Genomic DNA, 24,714 nt, shown 5'->3' with positions numbered 1-24,714 from the left:
GAAATAGTGCCCAGCAGAAGAGAGGGTCTTGTGTGGGAAAAGCTCTTGTACAGGAGTGTTATTTGTGAGATAGAGACTGAGCATATATGAAGCTGGTATAATGTCAGGCAGAGCATGATACCTGTTATAGTCTTGGTATCAGTACTATATACATATATAAGTTTGGAATAGAATCAGGGCAGAGTGTGGTCCCTGTAATGTGCTGGGTATAAGATACTGTATATAAATGACGCTGGCATAGAATCAGGGCAGTGTGTGATCCCTATAATATACTAAGTATGTACAGTATACTATACAGGATGTAGTCATAATGCCGGCTATTTGAATGCCGGCGCTCAGAATGCCGGCGCCAGTGAGAATCCTGACCGCCGGCATCCCAATGGTAAGTAGTGGGGTTAGGGAGAGGGTGAGGGTTAGGCACTAGGGGGAAGGTTAGGTTTAGGGTGCAGGGAGGAATGGTTAGGTGCAGGGTTAGGGCAGGGGTACTTACCTGTAGGCATTGGGATTGTAATCCAGTCCGGGATGCCGGCATCAGGATTCTGACTGCCAGCATCCTGTACCCAACCAATACTGTACATATATGGGACTGGATTATTGTCAGCATAAAGTGTGGTATGTATAATGTACTTGTGTCAGTACTGTACATATCAAGCTGGCAAAGTGTCAGGACAATGTATGGTCAGTGTAATGTACATTGTGTGACATTTGTGGGAACATCTGTTGGGCATGGAAGGACAGGGGTGAGAAAATTTGAAAGGCAAGGGTTGGCATCTGGGATAAACGCTGGTGGGCAGAGGGTGTCATGGGAGATAAGACATGGTGGCTGTGGGAGCATGTGAGAGAACAGCTGGTAGGGAGTGTGTGGCATGTGACAGAAATCTGGTGAGCATGGGGGCATGTGAGGGAAATGTTGGTGACCAGGGGGATATGAACAAAAAGCTGGTAGAGAGGACATGAAATGTGAGATACTGTAGAAGCTGGTAGGCAAAGGGTGGCATATGATAGAATAGTTGGTGAGCAGATTATGACTTGTGATTGAATAGACACAGGACTAGGGCTGGAACGGGAGGTGTTGGGCACTCCCTGGTCCTACTATATTATAGCGGTCAATGATCCTGCCCACTATGCCAATAAGTAAGGGTGTGTAGAGCTAGATAGTAAGAGAGAGACACCTCAAATTCCTGACTCACCATGATGTGATCCAGCAGTAATCAGGGAATGTAACTCAGGCCTCACTGACGGACGCAGCACTGACACGGGAGAAGAGGATCCCTGCCTTGTACACCGGCCTTGGATAGCTGTAAAGAAAGGAAGGGCAGTTCTGTGAGAGCACCACCATTCACATCACTGATCAAACTATACTCACCAAGTAATGAGTTCATCTGACGACCTCGGTGGAATCCTTGCTCCTACTCTTCATGGACATGACGGTGTCTACTAGCAGGCTCTCACTGATGTTACCAGATGATCTGTGGACAGAACGCACCTTATTACTTATCCTGTCCCTATTCTATCTTTGGTGATACACTATACAACCATTTACATGCAGCCCTGGCTGTTACACTGACATACAATAACCCAATCATCCACTGCACTGATCAGTTACATTTTGGGTACATACCATCTAGAGTACATTACTAGCGTCTTTCATGAGAGCTGTAATAAATTCTCCAGCGTTTGTTCCCCCTGGATCGCGCACCATAAGGCTCTGTGAAACAACTTGCTTGGTTCTCTTTCTTCTTCTGAGGAGTCCGTCCTCTGCTAACATCCCTGACAGTCCTCTTCTCCTCCACCCTGCCCTCCATTTCCCCATTTTATTATGCTTAACTCAAGCTTTATGTTTGTTTAGGTACAGTAATAATCTGAAGACTGCTATTATATCTCCATTTGGTCTTGTGAGAAGCCTATTGCACACCTTTCATTATGAATATTGATTATTACTGCCCCTTACATTATTGTTAGCTCTAGCTCCCTTTTTCTCTCTTTATCCATCATCCATTTAAAATTAAAATATTCAATTAAACATGTTTACAAATAATAAAACATAAATAGATTTGTACATACATGCAGAGACCTCCATTGGTGTAACCAGCAGTGCTGCTGCCTGAGCTCTGTGTACTTATAGGCAGGGTGGCTTTGGCAGGGTTCTCCAGGTGGAGTTGGTAAATGAGAACCCATGAAATACTGCCTGGTCCTTAGATGTTATTGGCTGTTTGCTGGCCTCTGCTGCTTCCAGACTTTCCAGGTGGTTCTTTCTGCATCCAGAGTAAGGAATGGCTGACTACAGAAAGAAGAAATAAGTGATTATTGCATCTTTTATTTCAATGTGTAAGATAGAAAAACAGCATTTATGAAACTTCTGTGTACTCTGTGCCCTCAGGAGAAGCCTACGTAACCTAGAAGAGCACCTTGGTGTGCAGACAGGATAATGAATTTCCAGACTCGCTATGGTAAAGTGTAACTATCACTTTATACTCCAACCTCCAACCACTTTATTTCCCCCCATTTAATAACATAAACATTTAAAGGTTTATTTACTAAAGTGCGGGTTTATAGAAGTGGAGGTGTTGCCCATAGCAACCAATCAGATTCTAGCTATTATCTCCTAGAAGGTGCGAGACTAATTATATAAGTAGAATTTAATTGGTTGCTATGGGCAACAATACCAGCTTCAATAAGTTTCTCACTACAATAAAACACCATCTAAGGATGGCATTATGTGCACCCTCAAGGGAAATAAGCACAAAGAGACCTGTCACTTTGTGCTTTCTCCCACACTGCATTGCACCCCAGGCTACTTTGGGCCACTAAGGTAAAAGATGTCAGTGGACTCTGTTATCTCCTCGCTAGGTCTGTACCGGCACCCAAAAATATATAAATATGGATATAAAAGACAAGCGAAAAGAGGCGATGCTTTTATGCCGCTTTTCACTTTCCTTTTTAAATAGAACCCTGTGTGTAGTGGCATAATTAGGGGGGGGGGGTCGAGCAAGGCACGTGCCCTGGGTGCCATTGGACTGGCGGCATGGGGGGCGCCACTGGCTACGGTCCAAGACAGAGATTTCAAGTCAGGCAGTCCACACTGCACAGTAAGAAACACCGCCACCAGCGTGGTACACTCGTACTACCCGGCAGTGGTGTTATTATTTTATCAGCTACTGAGAGTCTGACAGACAATGGCTGTTGCACACACGGCCGGAGCCGGGCTGGAGCTCACACATGGGCTCCGCCTTCTGGCTCCCACAGTGGGTGATGGGAGAGACGTCATGACATCTCTCCCATAGTGCCGAGCAAAAGGACGGAGGTATGGACAGCGGAGGGCACGACAGGAGCGGGGATTCAGGTAAGCATTGTGTTTTTTTTGTCTTTGTTCTATATATGTAAGGGGCACTGCATAGGGGGGGACTACTACTGGGGGAACTGCATTGGGGGGACTACTACTGGGGGCACTGCATATGGGGTACTGACTAATACTGGGAGCACTGTAAAGGGGGAAAGACTACTAATGGGGGTACTGCATAGGGGAGACTACTACTAGAGGCACTGCATATGGTGGATCACTGCGAGGGCACTGTATAAGGGGCACTATCGGAACTGTATAGGGGGACTACTACTGGGGACACTGTATAAGTGGCACTGCATTGGGGCACTGTATAATGGGCACTACTGGGGACACTGTAAGGGGCACTACTGGGGGATATGTATAAGGGTGCACTACTGGAGGCACTGGGTGCACTACTGGGGGCACTGTATAAGGGTGCACTACTGGGGGCACTTAAGGGGAACTGGGGGCACTATATATGGTGGTGCTACTTGATGAAATGGCCCTAATTTTCAGTGACCACGCCCCTTGTGGCATGTGGCCATGCCCGCTTTTTCGATGAGTGCACATACTTGGGGGGGAGGGAGGCAATTTTTAACTTGCCCTGTTCTCCAAATACCCTAGTTGAGCCACTGCCTGTGTTTCCTTATAAACTTATTATGAGGGACAGGGTAATTAAACCTGAAATTATTCACAGATGTGAATTCAGCTATAAGAAAGTATTGTCAAAGTAATAAAAGTATTTTCTTATTTATTGTATTTGCACCTGTAGAAAGAAAACTCTTATAAATGTGTCTTGTCAGTAATTACTGTATAGCCCTGATCACAAGAATATCTTATTTTAAAATTTCCATTTATAATTATGTAAAAGTAGCCAGGTGGCATATTAGTCACATTGCTGCCTCCTGGCACTGGGGTCATGAGCTAAATTTTCAGCCAAGGCCCTATATGCATGGAGTTTGTATGTTTTCCCCAGGTTGGTGTGGATTTCCTTCCATACTCCAAACTTTTGATTAAACTGGACATGTGTGTGTTACATGGTAGAAGTGACGTGCACATCTCCTTAGATCTATGTGACTGACACTTATACATCATCTGCTGATCTGCATTTAGTTACAGGCTGCCCAGGAGCTCATACAAGTTCTGTGTTATACTTACTGGAGCGGGTATGTATGGGGGTGCAACTTTAAGAGCTTCAATTGAGACCCAGTCAACATGCTGGAAAAATGGATGGTGGCGGATCTTTCCATGCACTCCGAGTCGTCTGGTCGGATCTTTATCGCGCAGCTGAAAAAGTGATTTGTATTTTATTTAGTGACTTTAATTAATACAGCAGATGTGCTCAGCACAATCATGTTATACACATTTCTGCTGCCTGGCACAGAGGAATATAAAGTGATCTGTCCATGGCCACAGTATGATAACACTGAGATTCTATCTGGGGACTGTAGCATGTCTCACATTGGGCCTGATGCAGAGGAGGATGCATTTCATACATCAGACAAAAGTGCCGGATGTTATAAATATGTGCATGGGTCTGAGACGCACTGAGCAAGCATCATGATGGTTATCGTCAGGGGACGCAGATTGGAATTTCATGGAGACATATACAATTCTGATAGATGTTCCTGGCCAGTTACTGGGGGTGGCTTATGTCGGTGTGCATGTCAGCAGACAGTGTCATAGACTGCATTGTAAGATGCATTTACACTGGCACCAGTGGCCGTGTATCATCGGCTATGTCCGATGGTGCAACTGATGTCCAGTCGATGGTGCATCTATTTGTGCACTGCAGCAGATTACAGCATTACAGCAATAGCCGGTGAGTGTCTCAGTAGACAGCCCATCAGCTGCATAAAGTCACAGTAGCCCATCATCATTTCCCACTCCAGGAACACCTAAGCACCAAATCGTTCCTTCCCATATTCCCTGTCTGTGCAACAATGGGGGAGCAGGTCTGGCTTCACTATAAAGTGGATAATTGTTTAGAAATTTGGAAATGAAATAATTACTCTTAGAAATCTTACTAGACAAATATATAGTTATATGTAATGTCATGGTGTTCAAGGCCAAGTGTACACAGCCAGAGTTCTCCAAAGACCACACATGTGACCACTAGAAATATGTTTATGGGCTTTGTTAGAATAATTAGTATTTTTCCAATTTATCTCACTATACATTAGTAAAAATAGTTTGATGATGTAGTCAGTGGTGTATATATACATCACTTGGGGGTGCAAGCCATACCGGGTGATACCAAAATAGAGCTGCAGGAGTTATGGATGATGTGTCATACACACTGTGCTGGTGGAGGCTGGAGCTTCCCATTATCTCCCGTTGTGTTGGGCAAGCCCCCAGCATGATGAATATGAGGGCGTGACTTTGTGGTCACCCCCCCGAAAATTGCACAAATCTGGAGTGTGGCCTCATGGGGCACAAGCAGGGCCAGATTAAGGCTTGTGGGGGCCCCAGGGAAACTAAGTTGTGGGGGGCCCCTTCAAGCCACACAGAGTCGAGCCCAGCACAGCCGTGCCCCCAGTAGCCGTCTGCCCCAGCAGTGCCTCCAGTAACAGCCCCCCAAGGAGTACCCCTAGTTGTAATCCCCCTCTATGCTGTGTCCCCTAGTAGTGGTCCCACCAGTGTGCAGTGCCACCTGTAGTAGTCCGCCCAGCAGTGCCCCTAGTAGTCCCCCCAGCAGTGCCCCTAGTAGTACCCCCAGCAGTGCCCCTAGTAGTACACACAGCAGTGCCCCTTGTAGTACCCCCTGCAGTGCCCCTTGTAGTACCCCCTGCAGTGCCCCTAGTAGTAGTAGTACCCCCCAGCAGTGCCCCTTGTAGTACCCCCCCAGCAGTGCCCCTAGTAGTAGTACCCCCCCAGCAGTGACCCTTGTACTACCCCCTGCAGTGCCCCTAGTATCCCCCCCACCCCAGATACAAAAAAAACAACTTCCACTTACCTTACTCCCCACTCTGTCGTCTGCTCCTCCGTCTGGCGTCCTCCGGTGCCGGCCCCCTCTGCACGATGGGAAAGACAACATGGCGTCTCTCCCATCAGCCACTGCGGGAGCCGGAAGACGGAGGCTCCGGCACTGGGAGGGAGCAGCAGCCGATGAGAGTCTGACTGACTCTCAGCGGCTGCTAAAACAAACACACAGCTGCCGGCACCGGCGGCTATGTGTTTGTGCTGTGTAGTGCGGATGGCACTTATGTGCCATCCACACTTCCACCCTGCCCCAAGCTGATGCAGCAGCACTGACTGTGCTGCAGCATGCAGTAGAATAGCCGCAGCTGCAGAGCGCCCTCCTCCCGGGAACAGGTGCCGCCGGCACCTGTTCTCAGCAGGGTCACACCGACCCTGTGTGGGGGCCCTCTGTGTGTGGGGGCCCAGGGATGACCGCCTCTGTCGCCCCCCCCCCTTAATCCGGCTCTGGGCACAAGGCCAGGCCCCTTTTGTGACTGCAGAAAATTGAGGGGTGTCACCACTTGTTGCATCACCTGTGATATATATAAGTATATAAGTGTAGCTAGAAACCCAAGGCTGCATACGTGACCTGGCTAGCCACCAAGACTGGCCCAGAAAGCAGTAAGTGACCAGTATTGCCAAGCAGCGGAGTATCACTCATAGCATCACTCAGCTGACAAGGTGATATTTTATCAGTAAATGGCATCAATTGATTTTCTATTGCAGCAATGAGTGGTGCATTTTGTATTGCTGCATTTTGATAAATAGCCCTTTATCTATCTTGCTGCATCCTATTGTGTATGAGAGGGGAATATCTCTGATCAGGAAATCCAGAGCCACATTTATCAGGAGACTTTGCTAATCTCATGTATCAGGAATGGTCTCTCTTATGGCCATATTCAATTGGAGGCGAAATGTTGGAATTGGCGATAATTTATCGCCGATGACGTCATTTTCGCCTATTTGAATTATGCTCGTTTTCAAATTACATTGACTTTTCGTCGGTGCAAAAAGTCAATGATAAAAAACGGGGATACGTTTTCACCAGCTTTTTGCTGGCGAAAAAAAGTGCAGAATTGGGGTTTAGGGGTGCAGGCTTACAAAACATAGTCTGCACCCCTGGGAGTGTCATTTAAAAAACAACTGCTTCAAAAAAAGTTTAAAAATAATCGGGACACCCCAAAAAAATTAAGTTTAATTTTGGGGGTTAAAAAAAAAAAAATTGGAACAAAGGACCTCATTCAGAGTCGGTTGTTGCGGCCGCACGGTCGTAAGGTAAAAGGGGCCGATATATGCATATGAAGCGCTTGCAAGTTGCGTCGTTAAGATGGGATCGTTAGCTAGACGAGCGAGGGGAGGATGCGGCCGTAAGACTAAAAATACGCCCCCATCTCATTCCCATTACACATGATCTCCGGGCATATAAGGATTAATCGAGACCATCGGGAACCATCGGAGCTGGTCGTAGACCTTAAGGTTGACCATACCCTCTCTTAAGCACTACGAACAAGTCAGTGTAAAAACCTCCCATGTCACATGTGCCATGACACTACTTAGTTAATTATGCACTCCCATAAAACGCCATTTGCATAGTCAGGCACGCCTGCGTTCAGATCTCCACTCCCCCGTTCACAAGCACCTTCCCCTGTTACCACCCACAAACGCCTCATCCTGTCACTCAAACTAACGACCTGGCCAAGTTGAAGGAGAGAGCAATTTCTGATCATAATAGCTAGTTTGCGCACGCGCATTGCGAAATTTTACGCATGCGCAGTTTAACGAACATCGGCGTACGACCGTGCGGCCGCAACAACCGACTCTGAATGAGGTCCAAAGTGCTAAACTATCTAAATTAATTCAGGTCGGGTCCCCATGTATGCGGCAGGTGTTTTCTTCATTGCGGGGACAAGCGGCAGGTGCATTTTTGCATAATTTTAAAAATAACTTTAGGGACTTAAAAAAATGCTTTCCCCCATTTTCATGTACCCCAAATTTGATAGGAATAGTTATTTTCACCAAAAAAATAATCTAAGTGCTATTCTTCACCACTTCTTCATAGCCGAAAAAATGCACATGCCACGGCTATTGCAAACCCCGACTTCCTTCAGCAGGTAAAAATGGGGGTACCCATAGTGATCCCCCATGTCTGGACATCTTTAGGGGGGTCCCAGGCATATTTCCCAAAAATTCCCGTTTTTTTTCGTAGATGGTGCGAAAAGTCATTTTAAAAAACAGGGATAATTTTTCAATTACCATTAGCTGGTGAAAAAAAGTGCAGATTTAGGGTTTAGGGGTGCAGGCTTAAAAAAATAGTCTGCACCCTTGGGAATGCCCCCTAAAAATGAAATGTGCAAAAAAAAAAAAAAAAAATCGGGACACCCCCAAAAAAAATAATTTTTTTTTGGGGTGATAAAAAACAAAAACTAAAAACCACTTCTAAAATAGACAGATTAAATCCGCAGACTGCATTTTTGCAGAATTTAAAAAAAATTAGTTTAGGGACTTAAAAATATGCTAGTACCCATTTTCATGTACCCCAAATTTGATGGGACCACTTTTAAAAATGAAAAAATAAAGCTAAGTGCTCTTCTGCCTCACTTCAGCAATAACGGGAAAAAACACATGCCGCGGCTATTTTAAAATGCAGAACACATTCTGCAGGGCTAAACTGGGGTACCCAGACTGAACCCCCATGTCTGGACATCTTTAGGGGGTCCCTAGAGTATTGCGACAATTCAAATTCGCCGGGTCCCGTTTTCGCTATTTTTAAATTGAATACGGGGATAAAGCGGGCACGCGCCCGAAACTTTATCCCTAGAAAATCAGCGATGTGGAGCGAAAAGTCCAGCATGGAGTTTTTGCTCCCAAATTGAATACAGGCCTTAGAGTGGCATCACACGTGTGCTTTATATGCTGCATCTATGCATTTATAAAGCAATGAATTTTATACATGGCGTCACATGAGCAGCAGGACCCCTTCTCTCTCTAGTGGTGCTGTGGCATGTGCAGCAGATCTGACTTAATGCCAGAATCTACTACACATGCGCGGGTCTCCGGGAAAATGGCCACCGCCATTTTCCCAGTGATTTTTACAGCACTCTGGAGACAACCGACAGATAAGTATAAAGACTGTATGGGTGCAGGGTGTGCGGTGTGGGCCTTGTGCAATGCACACCCTGCACCCATTATAGATATGCCTCTGATGAGCAGCTAATACTATCAAATCAGGGTCGTATTTAGAGAGGAGGGGGCCCGCGTTCACTCACCATCCGGGACCCCCTCCTCTCTCTCCGGTGGCCATGGTGTACTGATAGTTTCAGTAGACTCCGGGCACTAGCCCAGAGTCTACTGCGCATGCACAGAACACCGTGTAAGTGGGTGCTGTGGCCATTTTACCAGCGATTTCCCTACTGCGCATGCACAGAACTCCGTGTAAGTGGGTGCTGTGGCCATTTTACCAGCGATTTCCCTACTGCGCATGCACAGAACACAGTGTAAGTGGGTGATGTGGCCATTTTACCAGCGATTTCCCTACTGCGCATGCACAGAATGCTGGGAAAGTGGCCGCTTCGGTCATATTCCAGGCGTTCTGTGTAGCGCCAATCCAGCTAAAGCGGGACTTCAGAGAGTGAAGTATTAGGAAGTATGGGAGCAGGGTGTGTGGTAAGAGTTCCCCTGAACCCAAGGGCCCATGTGCCCAGCACATGGGCTCCGTGTTAAATGCTGTTTCATAGGAACCCATTTGTTTTTGGTCTGCCCTTGTCACACAGAGAGGGATATTAAATAGGTCCAAAATTACGGACCTGGCATGATTTCGACAAGTTTGCCTCTTAATTTAAAGCAGCAATCAGTTATATGGCAAAATTAAGTGGTGAAATTATACCATAATCTTGAAACCCGTAGCACAGTGATAAATGGAATGTTAAATTAAATATCTAGGATTTCCCTCATGCTGTATATAATGTTATATAATGTTATCTATAGCCATTAGAATTGCATACGTTACAGAAATACATACAAATACTTCTAAAAGTAATATCTAGGTTACCTTTACAATGATGTCTCTGGCTGCTGCGCCTGGTGCTTTAAATAGCTTACGTTGGAAGGTAAGTCTGCTGGTGATCATTTGGGTTAGGATGACACCAAACGAATACCAGTCAGCACCAGCGTTGTAGTTCTTGCCAGACCGCATCTACCAGAAGAGAGATAATAGTTATTATGGCTGTCACCAATCCCTCTCTAATGTACATTCTTTTATCTCACTGCCCCAGTCCATCACTCTATATAATAAGTGTTTATGTGGGGATAGAATACATGAAGGTAGAATAACAATACAATGTAATGCTCCAATTCAGAACACTGATGAGTGACTGTGCAAGCTTGTAATGATATTGGCATGTGCTGGGTTGTATGGGGAAGGCTGCATGTATACTATACAGGCATTACTATTACTCCGCTCCTTATTTCATTATTTATATATCATGGATATTTCCCTGACCTGGGATATCAGGAATATAATAATAGTTACTGTCTTGTATCCTACCTGACTCACCTTTTCTTATTATTTACATAGTAACATCACAAGACAACATTATAAATCACGTGACGATGATGATGGCCGTCATTATAAAGATCCAAATAAATAACTAAGAACTCATTGTCATCCCCTCATAATGTGTAACCAGCACCAGTGCTATAGCCAGGACTTGGTACAGCTAAAGCAGAGGAACCACCAGGGGGTGTGGGGATTAGCTCTCTGCAGTGTTGGGTCACCAGTGATCTTGCAGATACAACTGTAACAACGTAGTCACATGCAAGAGCCTGAAGTCTCTCTAAGAGATCTAATGGGCCTGACTCAGTGATGTACACAATGCTGATGTTTCCGCAAGTGGAGCGATTATTTGCCACTACGCAGGCATCACGGTACATTACCGTAGTCACACGCTGCCAGTTATTAATCACAGTGTAATTGGCAGACAGGGAGCATATGGGGGTGGCAACTGGAAGTGTTGGCTAAAAACACAAGTGTGTCTCGTCCATTTAGGGGTGTGTCACTTCCTGCCTCTGTGATCCCATACACAGGTAATATGGTTCTGGTGTCTCAGTTATGGCAGCCATTGTGAGTGGCCATAGACTCTCTCAAGAACTGTGAGTAAAATAAGTAGCACATTCCAGGAAATTCTTTCTTGGCTTCTATTGTGGTGCCAGTTTTATTATTTTTGTTATTTATTAAATGTTGTCAAATAAAAAAGTTGCAAAATAATATAAGACTCAGGGGCCTGTTCATCAAAACATAATTATCACATGTGATAATTATGGTTTGAAGTCACTGCGAGTTCAAACACAGTTTAGGAGGCGTTCATCATGCCTCCTGTTCTAAACTATCACCTACGAAAAACTGCTGTTTCTACGAAGCAGTATTCCGGAAGTGAGAAACTTTGCACTACCTTTCTTTAAGCTGTGCCTGCGGACTTCACTGCCACCTGGGTGTACGATTCGCCCCACCCCCCCTGTGCAGGTGTACGACCCCCCCTCCGCCCGCGGGTGTCCGACCCCCCCACGTGTGTCCGACATCCCCATTCCCCGTGGGTGTCCGGCCCCCCTCCTTTTCCTTAGCCCAGTTCACTGGGGAAACATGTCTGCAGTGCCCCAGTGCTCAGCTCCGGGGCTCGGCAGCACAGACACAGCAGGGAGGGATCTGAATAGAACTCTCTGCTGTGACCGCCATGTAAATCTCCACAGGCTTCTGTGTAAACAGCAGCCTGTCAAGGTTATCGGAGGCTGAACACCATCTCAGGGAGGTGTTCAGTAACACCATCAAATTCTGAAAACCTGATGTATAGCCCCGACACTTAGTGTTCACAAAAGTATTTGAAAATGTTAATTTTCACATGCTTTTGTGAAAAATAAGTGATGATGAATAGGCCCCTCATACTGTATATAACTAAGGCCCTCATTCAGACCCGCTCGCAAGCGCTATGTGCTCGCAAGCGGGTCGATGGTTGTGCAATGCGCACTCGCGGCATGTGCAATGCGCTTGCGCAAGCCCCGTAGCGAGTGAGAAATTCACTCGCTCCGGGGCTCACTACAAACGGGGCAGCTGTCGATGTTGATCGACAGCTCGCCCCATTTTGTAGGCGGGGTGGGGGGGTGACTGGACAAACGGAGGCATTCCTAAAGGAACGCCTGCCATTTGTGGGGGGCCCTACTGACATCACCAGTGATGTCAGTAGTGAGCTTCTGGCTCTATTGGAGCCGGAAGCTCACTGGGGCTTGTGGCAGACGAGACCCTTCCACAAGGGGCGTGGGGTGTTGATAATGGGGGGAATGTGCTGCTGGGGTGTTGGTGGGGGGGAGAAATGTGCTTGTTGGGTGTTTGTAAGGGGGGGAAAAATTTGCTGCTGGGGTGTTGGTAAGGGGAGTGAAATGTGCTGCTGGGGTGTTGGTAATGGGGGGAATGTGCTGCTGGGGTGTTGGTGGGGGGGAGAAATGTGCTGCTTGGGTGTTTGTAAGGGGGGGAGAAATTTGCTGCTGGGGTGTTGGTAAGGGGAGTGAAATGTGCTGCTGGGGTGTTGGTAATGGGGGGAATGTGCTGCTGGGGTGTTGGTGGGGGGGAGAAATGTGCTGCTTGGGTGTTTGTAAGGGGGAGAGAAATGTGCTGCTGGGGTGTTGGTAAGGGGGGAGAGAAATGTGCTGCTGGGGTGTTGGTATGTGGGGGGAGTATGTTGCTGGGGTGTTGGTTAGTGGGGGGGGAGTGTGCTGCTGGGGTGTTGATAGGGGGAGTGTGCTACTAGGGTGTTGGTAAGGGGGGGATAGTGTGCTGCTGGGGTGTTGGTAAGGGGGGGAGAGTGCTGTTGGTATATGGGGGGAGTGTGCTGCTGGGATGTTGGTATATGGGGGAGTGTGCTGCAGGGATGTTGGTAAGTGGGGGGGAGTGTTGGTTAGTGAGGGGGGGAGTGTGCTGCAGGTGCTGGGGTGTTGGTAAGGGGGGTGGAGTGTGTAACTGCTGCTGGTGTAAAGGAGGGGGGTGTTGCTGCTGGTGTAAGGGAGGGGGAATGTAACTGCTGCTGGTATTAGGGTTGCGGTCAAGGGGGGAGCGAGTAATGGAGGCAGGCTCAGAAACATACCCAGGCAGGTAGCCCTTACTGCTGAGAGGCATCCCTATACACCTGTAACCCTTATCACTGGGGGGCAACATAACTAAGGTACACCTTACCACTGAGGCAGTAGGCTCCTCCACATAACCAAGTACCACTCGCCACTGGAGGCAGGTTCCTCCACATACCCAGGTACCACTCACCACTAAAGGCAGGTTCCTCCACATACCCAGGTACCACTCGCCACTAGAGGCAGGTTCCTCCACATACCCAGGTTCCACTCACCACTAAAGGCAGGTTCCTCCACATACCCAGGTACCACTCGCCACTAAAGGCAGGTTCCTCCACATACCCAGGTACCACTCGCCACTAGAGGCAGGCTCTTCCACATACCCAGGAACCACACACCACTAGAGGCAGGTTCCTCCACATACCCAGGTACCACTCACCACTAGAGGCAGGTTCCTCCACATACCCAGGAACCACTCACCACTAGACACAGGCTCCGCCACATACCCAGGTACCACTCGCCACTAGACACAGGCTCCGTCACATACCCAGGTACCACTCGCCACTAGACACAGGCTCCTCCACACACCCAGTTACCACTTAACCCTAGAGACTGACACTGACTACTGGAGGCAGTCTCATTCACATACCCAGATACTACTGAAGAATGGCTCCTGCAATGTATTCTAAAGGGCATTACTGACTCTGGCATAATGTGTTATAAAGGGCATTACTATGTAAGGCGCATTATTGTGCACAGCAATTATTCATCGTGAGGGAAGAGCTTGGGCGAAGCCCAGCACCTCGGTAAGTGCTGGGCATGACCCAAAGTGTGATAAATTGGGGGTATTCTGCAGGACATCCCCTCCACGATCAGTTATGCCCCCTGTCCAGAAGCGCGAGCAGAGGAATGCAGTCTGTAAGAACTTTTTTTTGGGGGGGGGGGGGGGGGGCAAATGGAATCTTTCACCCTGAGCTCCACAATGTCTAGAACCGGCCCTGTTGCAGACCTCTATCTTCTATTAGATACATATTGTGATGTATATGAATGTATCACCTGATGAAAACAATCTTAGTGTAACGTGTCTACAGTACACATTGCCTATAAATGCATTGTGACATCTTGCTGCACGGCTGCAATGGTGCTTTTTATCAGGAGACAACACGTGCTGGTCTCAGCTTTCAGTTTTCCTGGTGAGGAGAAAACATTGCCATGTACAGTATGTGTCAGTGTAGAGACAGATTCAATTATCCCCAGGACTTACCACATGTCTGCAGCTCCTGGGTTTAATGCTCAGAGCTATTTAATCACTTATCAATATCCACCAGCAGTAAGCCCGCAGCTCATTTATAGCCCGTCTAATTTGAGATGGTAAAAAGCAGCTGAATATTAACAAATGTCGTCTGCTGATATGGAAACTGTTGTATGAAATCTCAGTTTACTTTCCTCGTTATTGGATAGTTTGTAGGTTTAATGTACAGGTGTTCTTACAGTGTGCCTTTTGTAGCCATATTGCCTTACACCAGGCTTCTCTATGAAATGTGAGTAGTTACATGAGTAACAATAGGAAATCCTGTGCACCTCACCTCAGGAGCGATGTAGCCAGGTGTTCCTGCGTATCCATTGGCTGTTCTGTCTCCCAGCATGTTTTCAATTGCAAGACCGAAGTCTGCAATCTTCAGATGACCCGTTTCAGCAACTAGAATGTTTTCAGGCTTGAGGTCTCTGTGAAGAAAATACAATCTTTGTATGCACTGTGCATATATTATATTAATACGTTAAATAATGTTAAACTTCAAATGTGTAGTTTTGAATGTACGTTTAGGAGCAATAACTTCAGAGCCAGCGGCTATTATATTGTAATTTTTAAATTATTGTCCATATGATTCCACTATTTTGTACAGAATTTTCGCATTTGGTTCAATAAACTTTTCTCAGACCTGAGCAATATCAGACGAAGTCTCTCAGTTTCGAGGTAGATGAAATAACATGGTCAGATGTCTGTGAGAGATTATAACCACTTATGAAAATGATTTAAACATCATTCGTCTGGTACTTTTATTTTGTATTTGTTTATAATATCTGCTTGTTCTGCTTTGGTTGGAACACATTATGATGGGTGTGCCCATGCCTACTGTTGATACATTGGACAAATTATTGTAGCATGCCCATGGGTTTGAATGATCCCTTACCCCATTGAGGGATCAAGTGATATTTCAGGTGTTGAGCCATTGAATTATTATTTGGATATTTACACTTTGAGGTTATTGCTGCATAAATTTTTGAAGCTTATGTTTTCTATAATATACGTTGGTACCATGGGAACTGTCCAGAATAGTTGACACATGTCATGGGACATGTAGATATTTTTGTAACACTCGTTATCCGCCTACAATATAAAATATCCATTTGGTGTAATATACAAAGGTACCTCATTCTATCATTGGCAAAATTCACAAACAAGCTAGATAGTTATGTGCTGTTAGTTCACTTTTTTTAAGCTTTATTTCTTTACAGTTACCCTCCAAGGAGACTTTTAAGGCATACCCGTTAAAAGTAAAGTTTTAATGTTTTCATACATATTAAACTGGATTTAGTTTTCCCTGTAAGTGTGCCCCCAGAAAGGGTTATTTTGTGCCCTTTCTTTTGGGTTACCCTATACTTACCAATCATCCGCCCGATGTGTCAGTCCTGACGTCACAACTGAGCGGGCATTTAAATTTGCCCGCCCAGTTGACCTCACTTACACCCAGGTCCCAGCAGCACGTGTACGGGCAATCGGCAAGTCACCCGTACACACCAGTAGGTGCACCAATATATTGGTCCGACTGTAATGGTATGACTATTGGTTATACCATTAAAGCAGATATATTGTCCATCTGCTATGCTGTACAGCTAATGCAATATGTCTGTGAATGACGTCATTCACAGACATATCAGAGGTGCACACCTGTTGACATGCTCGCAATATTTCGGTCATTCGATTAAACAGCGGATATAACGCCCAGTGTGTACCCAGTATAAGATGTAGGTGGAAATATGTGGCCATGAATAAAAGTATAACATGTAAAAAGTAGAGCGCAGGCATACCTGACAATAAATATAGTACATTCGGCATATTATAATCCATACTTATATTATACCATTGTTATAGTGTAGCTTTATACTTACCGATGGACTATGCCCTTAGAATGGAGGTACTGAACCCCACATACAATCTCCGCTCCATAGAACCTGATAGAAAGAGAATAAATCAATGTTTCATTGTTAGGATGTTTATGTAATGGCACAAAAATTTCAAGTCAACACTCCCTATGTATTCTGACCATGTCCCTGTCATTTATTTATATTTACTAACTAATTTCTCTTTAGTGATCCCTATGACTAATCTAACAGCATTCACCTCGCTATAAGATCGGCCAACTTGCACACCCATAGGCAAATAGCACCTTTCTATGTGATAAGCTCCACCCAGCTCTATCCTAATTGGATGGTGTTATACCCATGTGTCCTTCTCCCTGCATCTGACAGCTGCCTCCTTTCCTATATAAAGCTGACTCGCCCCGCTGTTCTCTTTGACCTGCCTAATGCAGCCCAGCCTGAGATCTGGCAACAACAGTGAGAGCAGAATCTCCTCCAAACACATGTGGTGAGTAATATATGTATACATTACTATAGGGACATTCCTCATCAAGTGACCAATGCAACTTACCTTCCTGTTCACTTTTATTCTCAGCACACATTTATTACTATAAGAGTGTGTTCCAAATATACATCTCATGTAGCTTTTGCTTTATAAGTGTTTGACAATGTAAAAATGTGGCTAATATTGGCATTGGTGAGCATATGATTCTGAGTGGGACCCAGCCGCGTCCGTGAGTGCGTCTTTTGGAGGTCGCCAATCTACAACTTTATGCCAATGATGCTGCAAAGTCCTACCTTGGTGTACTCTTGCCCGTAGATGCTGAAATACCAAATGGTCGAACCACTGACACTGGCACTAGCCCTATGGCAGATGCAGTTTCCCCATCCGAGTACAGCCTCCTATATGAGCGGCTGAGCTGGCAATTTATGACTTTTAAGGCCCATCGACAGCCTGTCCAATTACTTTATTTTATATTATTCCCCGGAGTTTAGTTTTTCTTGCTAGATTTCTACTTGCTAGATTTCTACATTTTCTATGTATAAGTGTAATTATTTGTAATATAAATAAAAATATATTTATACTATCCAAGTGTTTTCCTGCTTGATACACCAGCGCCTGGCACATTTCTCCTGGTATAAGTGGTTAAGAGTCTGTGTACACAACCATTTTCAATGACACGCCCATGGTACACCCATGACATGCCCGTGAGATTGACCATCTCTGTGTATGCTCTAAGCCACCTCCCTGTCTCTGCCCAGGAATGCCAACTACATTTTCAGCACATTTCTGAGACTGTATCTCCCGTGCGCCTCAATTGCAGCTCTGACCCTGTGCTCATGCTATCTGGGCACAGGGGTGCCGAGAGGGGGGGCGGGAGTGGGTACTAAATAACCCATCCCCGGGCTTGCTGGAGGAACCCGGCGAGGGCCCGGGTCCGGCACCATCCCCCCCTCCCTCTTACATCAAAGCAGCTCAGCACACACTGCTGTGTGCTGGGCTGCACTGGGAGACTGCTCGCGGCTGCTAAGTAGTAGCCACAGTAGTCTCCTATGCCTGTGGGGAGAGCGATCACACTGGTCGTGCCCCCCACTGACTATGCACCGGGCCGAGGGGCTCATAGCGTCCCCCTCCCCAGCGCCGCAAAAAAAGTCTGTTTTTTACTAAGGGGGCGTGGCCACCTCTCCCTCGGTTAGGTCACGCCCCCTTCTTTCCCCAGACCAGGCGCAGCTGTCAGCGCCCCTGTCTGGGCACATGCGCAGTGATAGATTCATGCGCAGCACAAAGAAATCGGCAGTGCGTGCGACTCAGAGTCAGGCCCTTCATTTTCTCAGGTTCGGATAAAGATATTTAAAGAAACAAAAACATTTGTTGCCACGGCGCAGCACAAGAGACTCTGGCAGATAGAGCAGCAAGTGGGAGTCGGTGTTTAAAAATTCCAGGACGCGCTGTGTGTGCACCGCAGAACAGACGTGCCAATCACTGGTGATTGGTTGGGGAGATGCTGCCGACAGTGACTGCCTGCTGCTGCGCACACACAGCAGCCAATCACAGCCGGTAATGTCTCTCATCCAATAAGCGTGGGCTGTTCGTTCCACCTGACTACCACGCTGCTCCCGGTGTCCTGCCTCCTAGAGTCTGTCCTCCGTCCCTGCCTTCCTCGGTCCATCTGGCTGGCGAGGAACAGGAAGTTAGAACATGCAGCCCTGAAAATAGAACTGCCGGGGAGATGGCAGGCAGCTCCGTTTTTCTCTCTCTCTCGCTGTGTACTCAAGTTACACTATCAGCCAATAATGCACTATAGCTGCCCCCCCTCCCCAGCACATCAATATTCTGCCCGGACTCCCCAGTCCTGTGAATGTCTCAGAATTGCACCCACATACAATTGTCACAGCACTATGCTACCCTGACCCTCCCTATTCAGCCTTAGCCCTAACCCTGACTTTATACTGTGTCCTTACCACCCAACCCTACACTCAATACTCATCCCCCTAACCCTACACCCACTACTGTGTCCTTATCCCTTAACCCTGCACCCACTACTTTACCCTTAACCCTATTCCAAATACTGTATCCTCACCCCCTAACCCTGCATTCAGTATTGTAGCCTTATTTCAACAACAATAGTCTGCACCCAATACTGTATCCTTACTCCCTAACCCTGCACCCAATACTGTATCCTTACACCCCAAACCCTGCACCCAGTCCTGTATCCTTACACCCCTACCCCTGCACCCAATACTGTATCCTTACACCCATAACCCTGCACCCAATACTGTATCCTTACACCCCTAACCCTGCACCCAATACTGTATCCTTACACCCCTAACCTTACACCCAATACTGTATCCTTACACCTTTAACCCTGCACCCAATACTGTATCCTTACACCCCTAACCCTGCACCCAATACTGTATCCTTACACCCCTAACCCTGCACCCAATACTGTATCCTTACACCCCTAACCCTGCAGCCAATACTGTATCCTTACACCCCTAACCCTGCAGCCAATACTGTATCCTTACACCCCTAACCCTGAACCTACTAATCTATCCTTACACCCCTAGCCCTGCACCCAATACTGCATCCTTACACCCCTAACCCTGCACCCAATACTATATCCTTACACCCCTAACCCTGCACCCAATACTGTATCCTTACCCCCCTAACCCTGCACCCAATACTGTATCCTTACACCCCTAACCCTGCACCCAATACTGTATCCTTACACCCCTAACCCTGTACCCAATACTGTATCCTTACACCAGTAACCCTGCACCCAATACTGTATCCTTACTCCCTAAACCTGCACCCAATACTGTATCCTTACCCCCTAACCCTGAACCTACTAATGTATCCTTACACCCCTAACCCTGCACCCAATACTGTATCCTTACACCCCTAACCCTGCACCCAATACTGTATCCTTACCCCCCTAAACCTGCACCCAATACTGTATCCTTACACCCCTAACCCTGCACCCAATACTGTATCCTTACACCAGTAACCCTGCACCAATACTGTATCCTTACACCCCTAACCCTGCACCCAATACTTTATCTTACACCCCTAACCTTGCACCCAATACTGTATCCATACCCCCTAACCCTGCACCCAATACTGCATCCTTACACCCCTAACCCTGCACCCAATACTGTATCCTTACACCCCTAACCCTATACCCAATACTGTATCCTTACACCCCTAACCCTGAACCTACTAATGTATCCTTACACCCCTAACCCTGCACCCAATACTGTATCCTTACACCCCTAACCCTGCACTCAATACTGTATCTTTACACCCCTACCCCTGCACCCAATACTGTATCCTTACACCCCTAACCCTGCACCCAATACTGTATCCTTACACCCCTAACCCTGCACCCAATACTGTATCCTTACACCCCTAACCCTGCACCCAATACTGTATCCTTTACACCCCTAACCCTGCACCCAATACTGTATCCTTACACCCCTAACCCTGCACCCAATACTGTATCCTTACACCCCTAACCCTGCACCCAATACTGTATCCTTACACCCCTGCACCCAGTACTGTATCCTTACCCCCCTAACCCTGCACCCAATACTGCATCCTTACCCCCCTAACCTAAATGATTTTGCTGGTGGCTGCTGTTTATTCAAAGGAGTTTAAATTTGAGGGAAAAAGTTATATATCCTTATTATACTCATCATGGGGAAGGGCCCGCGTGACAGCTGAGTACAGCAATGGGACTGCAGCCCCCTCATAGTAGATTTGCCACCAGGGGGTATATTTACTAAAGTTTCTGCTGGACATGTGGGACTGGAGGAGGCTGCTTGTGGGGGGATCCAGGGGAGAGTTAGTATTATTCTTAAACCACCACCCCCCCTAAAAGTAAAGTCTAGATCCACCACTGGGTGTAAGGAGGATAACATAATATAATTTGTTATACCACAAGCCTTGATGTTTTAAGATTGTGCACACAAAATATCAAGGATCTCAATACAATCTTATATTTTTAACCATGTTTGTTTATATTAGCACATGACCATGTCTGATGTTGTCCTATATTGCAGTCACTTATCAAACATTTATTTAAAAAAAGTTGCTGCCATGGACTAAGCTGTCACCCCTTCCAGCATTGTGAAGAGAGAGAGGGAGGTGAGAATGGGCTCTGTTTACTACAATCCGCATATTGAATGCGGATTGTAGTGTGATATTACTGAGTGAATTTGCATTGCGAATTCAGGCAATATCACAGAGATTTACTATAAATCCCTTGCAGGGACAGAGCTTGCGATAAAGCTCTGTCCCTGCGGATCCCATCCGCACTCTAGTCGCGGTATTTTCAGAAAAAATACCGCGACTAAGAGCCCGCGCATGCGCCGACCCACCGTCGCTGCTACCCCCCACCGATGCTAAGCCCACCCCCCGGCACTAAGCCCCCCCCCCGCGACCCCCCCTCCCCCCCCCCATGACCCCCCTCTACCTTCATTACTCTTACCTGCATCCTCCTGGCCTCCGGTGATCTTCTCCGGGTTTCCCGATCAGGTGATCTCCCATACTGCACTGCGGCCCGATCACCTGATGACCGGGCAGCAGTGCACTGTGGGAGACCAGCTGACCGCAGAGGAGCCATCACCGGAGGCCCGATCACCGGTCCCTGGAGTCAGGTAAGTAAAAAAAAAATATGTTTCATTTTTTTTTTTTTTTTTTTACAGCAATCAGCTTGCGGTCTATTTAGACCACATAGCTGATTACTGGTACCGGCTCCCGCCTCTGCTCTCCCCGTTAGAGCAGAGTGGGAGCCCGGTAACCGGGGGAGACCCTGGATAACGCCACCTTCAGGTGGCGTTATTATCACAGGGCTTCCCCCGGTATTTTTTTACAATTTATTTTTAGTAACTATGGTCGGATCACATTTCCCATTACAATTATGGGAAATGCGATCTGCTTTACTAAAAATAAGTGATAATTAGGGGTTGGAGTAGAATTTTACTAATTCTACTCCAATTGCCCTATAGTAACTACAGGTGAAACTAAAATAATGTGAAAAGGGTGTGAAAACACCCTTTTTCACTTTATTTTAGTAAAAATAATGTTAATAAATAGAGCCCAATGAGAGGGAAGTAAGATATAGAGGGAGGAGGGGGAGACAGAGGGAGGAGGAGAAGAGAGAGTGTGGTGGGGGAGAGAGAGGGAGGTGAGAATCAGAGGGAAGTAAGATATAGAGGGAGGAGGGGGAGAGAGAGGGAGGTGAGAATGAGAGTGTGGTGGGGGAGAGAGAGGGAGGTGAGAATGAGAGTGAGGGAAGAGAGATCTATATCTTAGGTAGGAGCAGGAGAGAGAGAGAAGAGAGAGATGAGGGGAATAGATGGAGGAAGGAGTGTAAGATATATAAGGGGCCCATTTACTAATGATCGCATTTTGCAATGCGATCAGGGCATGCAGTATCGCCCATGATCGCATTGCAAAATGCGATCATAGCGGCCAAATGTATGATCTGGCACATGCAGGATGGCGTGCTCCGAAAGGAGCCCGTTCCTGCAATGTGGTCGGAGCCTGCTGCACATGCGCAGTCCCGCGGACTGCACATGAGTGGCGCCCATTGCCGGCGGAGGGATCTGGGAGATCCCTCCGCCGGCAGACATGCGGTAAGTCCCCATAGGCTACAGTGGCTAACGCTATCTTCAGATGGCGTTAGCTGCTGGTGCCAATATAGGGAATGCTCTTATATTCCCGATATTGATACATTTGGCAGCATCGAATCCCCCACAGAAACCTATGGGGGAGGCGGCTGCCAGCGGCAATGGAGGGATCGCAGCAGGTTTCTCCGATACCTCCTTCATACATCCGGGGGATACTTAGTATTTGAGGTAAACCCCCGAAAATTCCCTTTGATAAATGGGCCCCTCAGATGTAGGAGGGTGCCAAAGTTAGAGAGAGATAGAAAAGAGGGCGGAGGGGAGATAAGATGGTGGGAGAGAGACACAGGAGGGAGGAGGGGAAGAGAGAGAGGGAGGAGGGGAAGAGAGAGAGGGAGGAAGAAGATAAATAAAGGCGAGGGAGAGAGGGGAGGGGAGAGAAAGATGAGAGAGGCAGATGGTGAAGGAGAGAGAGGAAAGAGAGAGCCGCCCTAGCCATGGTCATATTATTAGCAGTGACAACCAGGTACATACCACTGGTCAAGGAGGGACTCAGTGACAAGGGTGTCTGCAAGCTGCCCAGCTCTACCCTCAGGTAGGCTGGTGTAAAACCGAATGTGGTTTAGCGGTTTACAAACTGCTACACATTGGATGTAGAATGAGTTTCAAACCACACCAATAGAAAATGCAACAGTTTGCTTCTGAAAACCACATCTGATGAGTGGTCATTTGAAAACTACATACTAAACTACACCTTATTAATTCTCCCCCTTCATTTTTCTGATCAGTATATTTATATACAGCTGGGTGCACACTGGAGCAATATTGGCCCGAAATGTCTTTTCTGGCCATATCGGACCAACATATCGGCAGGATCAATCAGTGTGTATGGCCAATCTGCACACTCCCATGGTCATTAGCGATATCTTCTGGTCGGCCATGCTGAATGCAGTGCAGTGCAAGGTAATGAAAAATGGAACAAGGTATAATTACATCATTCATTACATAGTTTTGATGTAAACCATGGATATGATATGTTGGCCCATCGGCTGCCATATTATCTGGGTACACATCGCTCCAGTGTGTACGTAGCATAAGACTTAGCTGTGATCAGTGGCTTGTTTACACACTTTGATAAAACAGCTTTACAATTATGTCACAGCTGTTCCCGGATATTACTGATATCCCTATTCGAAGATATAACACAGTTGTAATTTATGCTTATAATCACTGTGTTATCTATTTCTATACATCAGAAGAAAACGTTCATTAAGTTCATCCTCTATCTAGTTGTGTTTACAAGATATCATTCTATATCCTCACCTTGCACTGGGGATGTCAAGGCGGCCTTCCCTTGTGAGGAGCTGATGGAAATCCCCACCACATGCGTACTCCATGCCAAGAAGCATGTGCTCCTGTTTATGGAAGAAGCAGTAGTATCATTACACATGTCGGGGAAGCCAGGAGGGAACAAATTGGACTGTGGGGAAAAGTCATCTATTTACCAATAATAAATAAACATAAATTATATGAGTTTTGCATTTTTAAAACTGTTTTTCCCTTATTTTCTCCTCTTGGGAATATAGGGCCTGATTCAGACCCACTCGCGAGCGGCTGTCCGCTCGCAAGTGGGTCGATGTTATGGACTGAGCATGCGCACGACGGAGGGAGCTCCGTCGTGCGCATGCGCCAGACGCGACGAGCGAAGGAAAGTCCTTCGCTCGTTGTGTCCGATCAAAGGGGGCGTGCTGTCAATGTTGATTGACAGCACGCCCCCTTTGGTGGGCGTGCGGGGGGCGTGCCTCCCTGACGGGGGCGTTCCTAAGGGAACGCCTCCCGTCAGAAGCCGGCCCACTGACATCACTAGTGATGTCAGTGGGAGTGATTTTGGCTCTGATAGAGCCAAAATCACTCCGGAGCTTGCGGTTGAAAACCTCAACCGCAGGCTCCGGCTCGCAAATTCGATGGTCGCGATGGTCTCGACCATCGCGACCATCACAATGCACGCTCGTATAGCCTGTGGGTGGTGACCCACAGCTATACGAGCGTCC

The 24,714-nt window shown here is 46.9% G+C and overlaps 1 protein-coding gene across 1 annotated transcript; it reads right to left on the bottom strand.

Moving 5' to 3' along the window:
* Positions 1-1,437: 1,437 nt before the first annotated feature.
* LOC148511692 (protein kinase C delta type-like) lies at positions 1,438-24,069 on the bottom strand. Its single transcript, XM_088482906.1, has 7 exons — positions 23,987-24,069; positions 16,562-16,624; positions 14,977-15,115; positions 10,332-10,475; positions 4,477-4,609; positions 2,065-2,277; positions 1,438-1,469 (listed from the first exon to the last, which is right to left on the bottom strand). The coding sequence occupies exons 1-6, from the start codon at positions 24,058-24,060 to the stop codon at positions 2,120-2,122; spliced, it is 711 nt and encodes a 236-aa protein (XP_088339032.1). The 5' UTR covers positions 24,061-24,069; the 3' UTR covers positions 1,438-1,469; positions 2,065-2,119.
* Positions 24,070-24,714: the final 645 nt, after the last annotated feature.

The sequence above is a fragment of the Taudactylus pleione genome, unplaced genomic scaffold, assembly GCF_031769625.1.
Source record: "Taudactylus pleione unplaced genomic scaffold, aTauple2 ptg000296l, whole genome shotgun sequence".
Lineage (NCBI taxonomy): Eukaryota > Metazoa > Chordata > Amphibia > Anura > Myobatrachidae > Taudactylus > Taudactylus pleione.
Note: the sequence above shows the minus strand (reverse complement) of the source record. Positions and strands in the feature narration are given on the sequence as shown.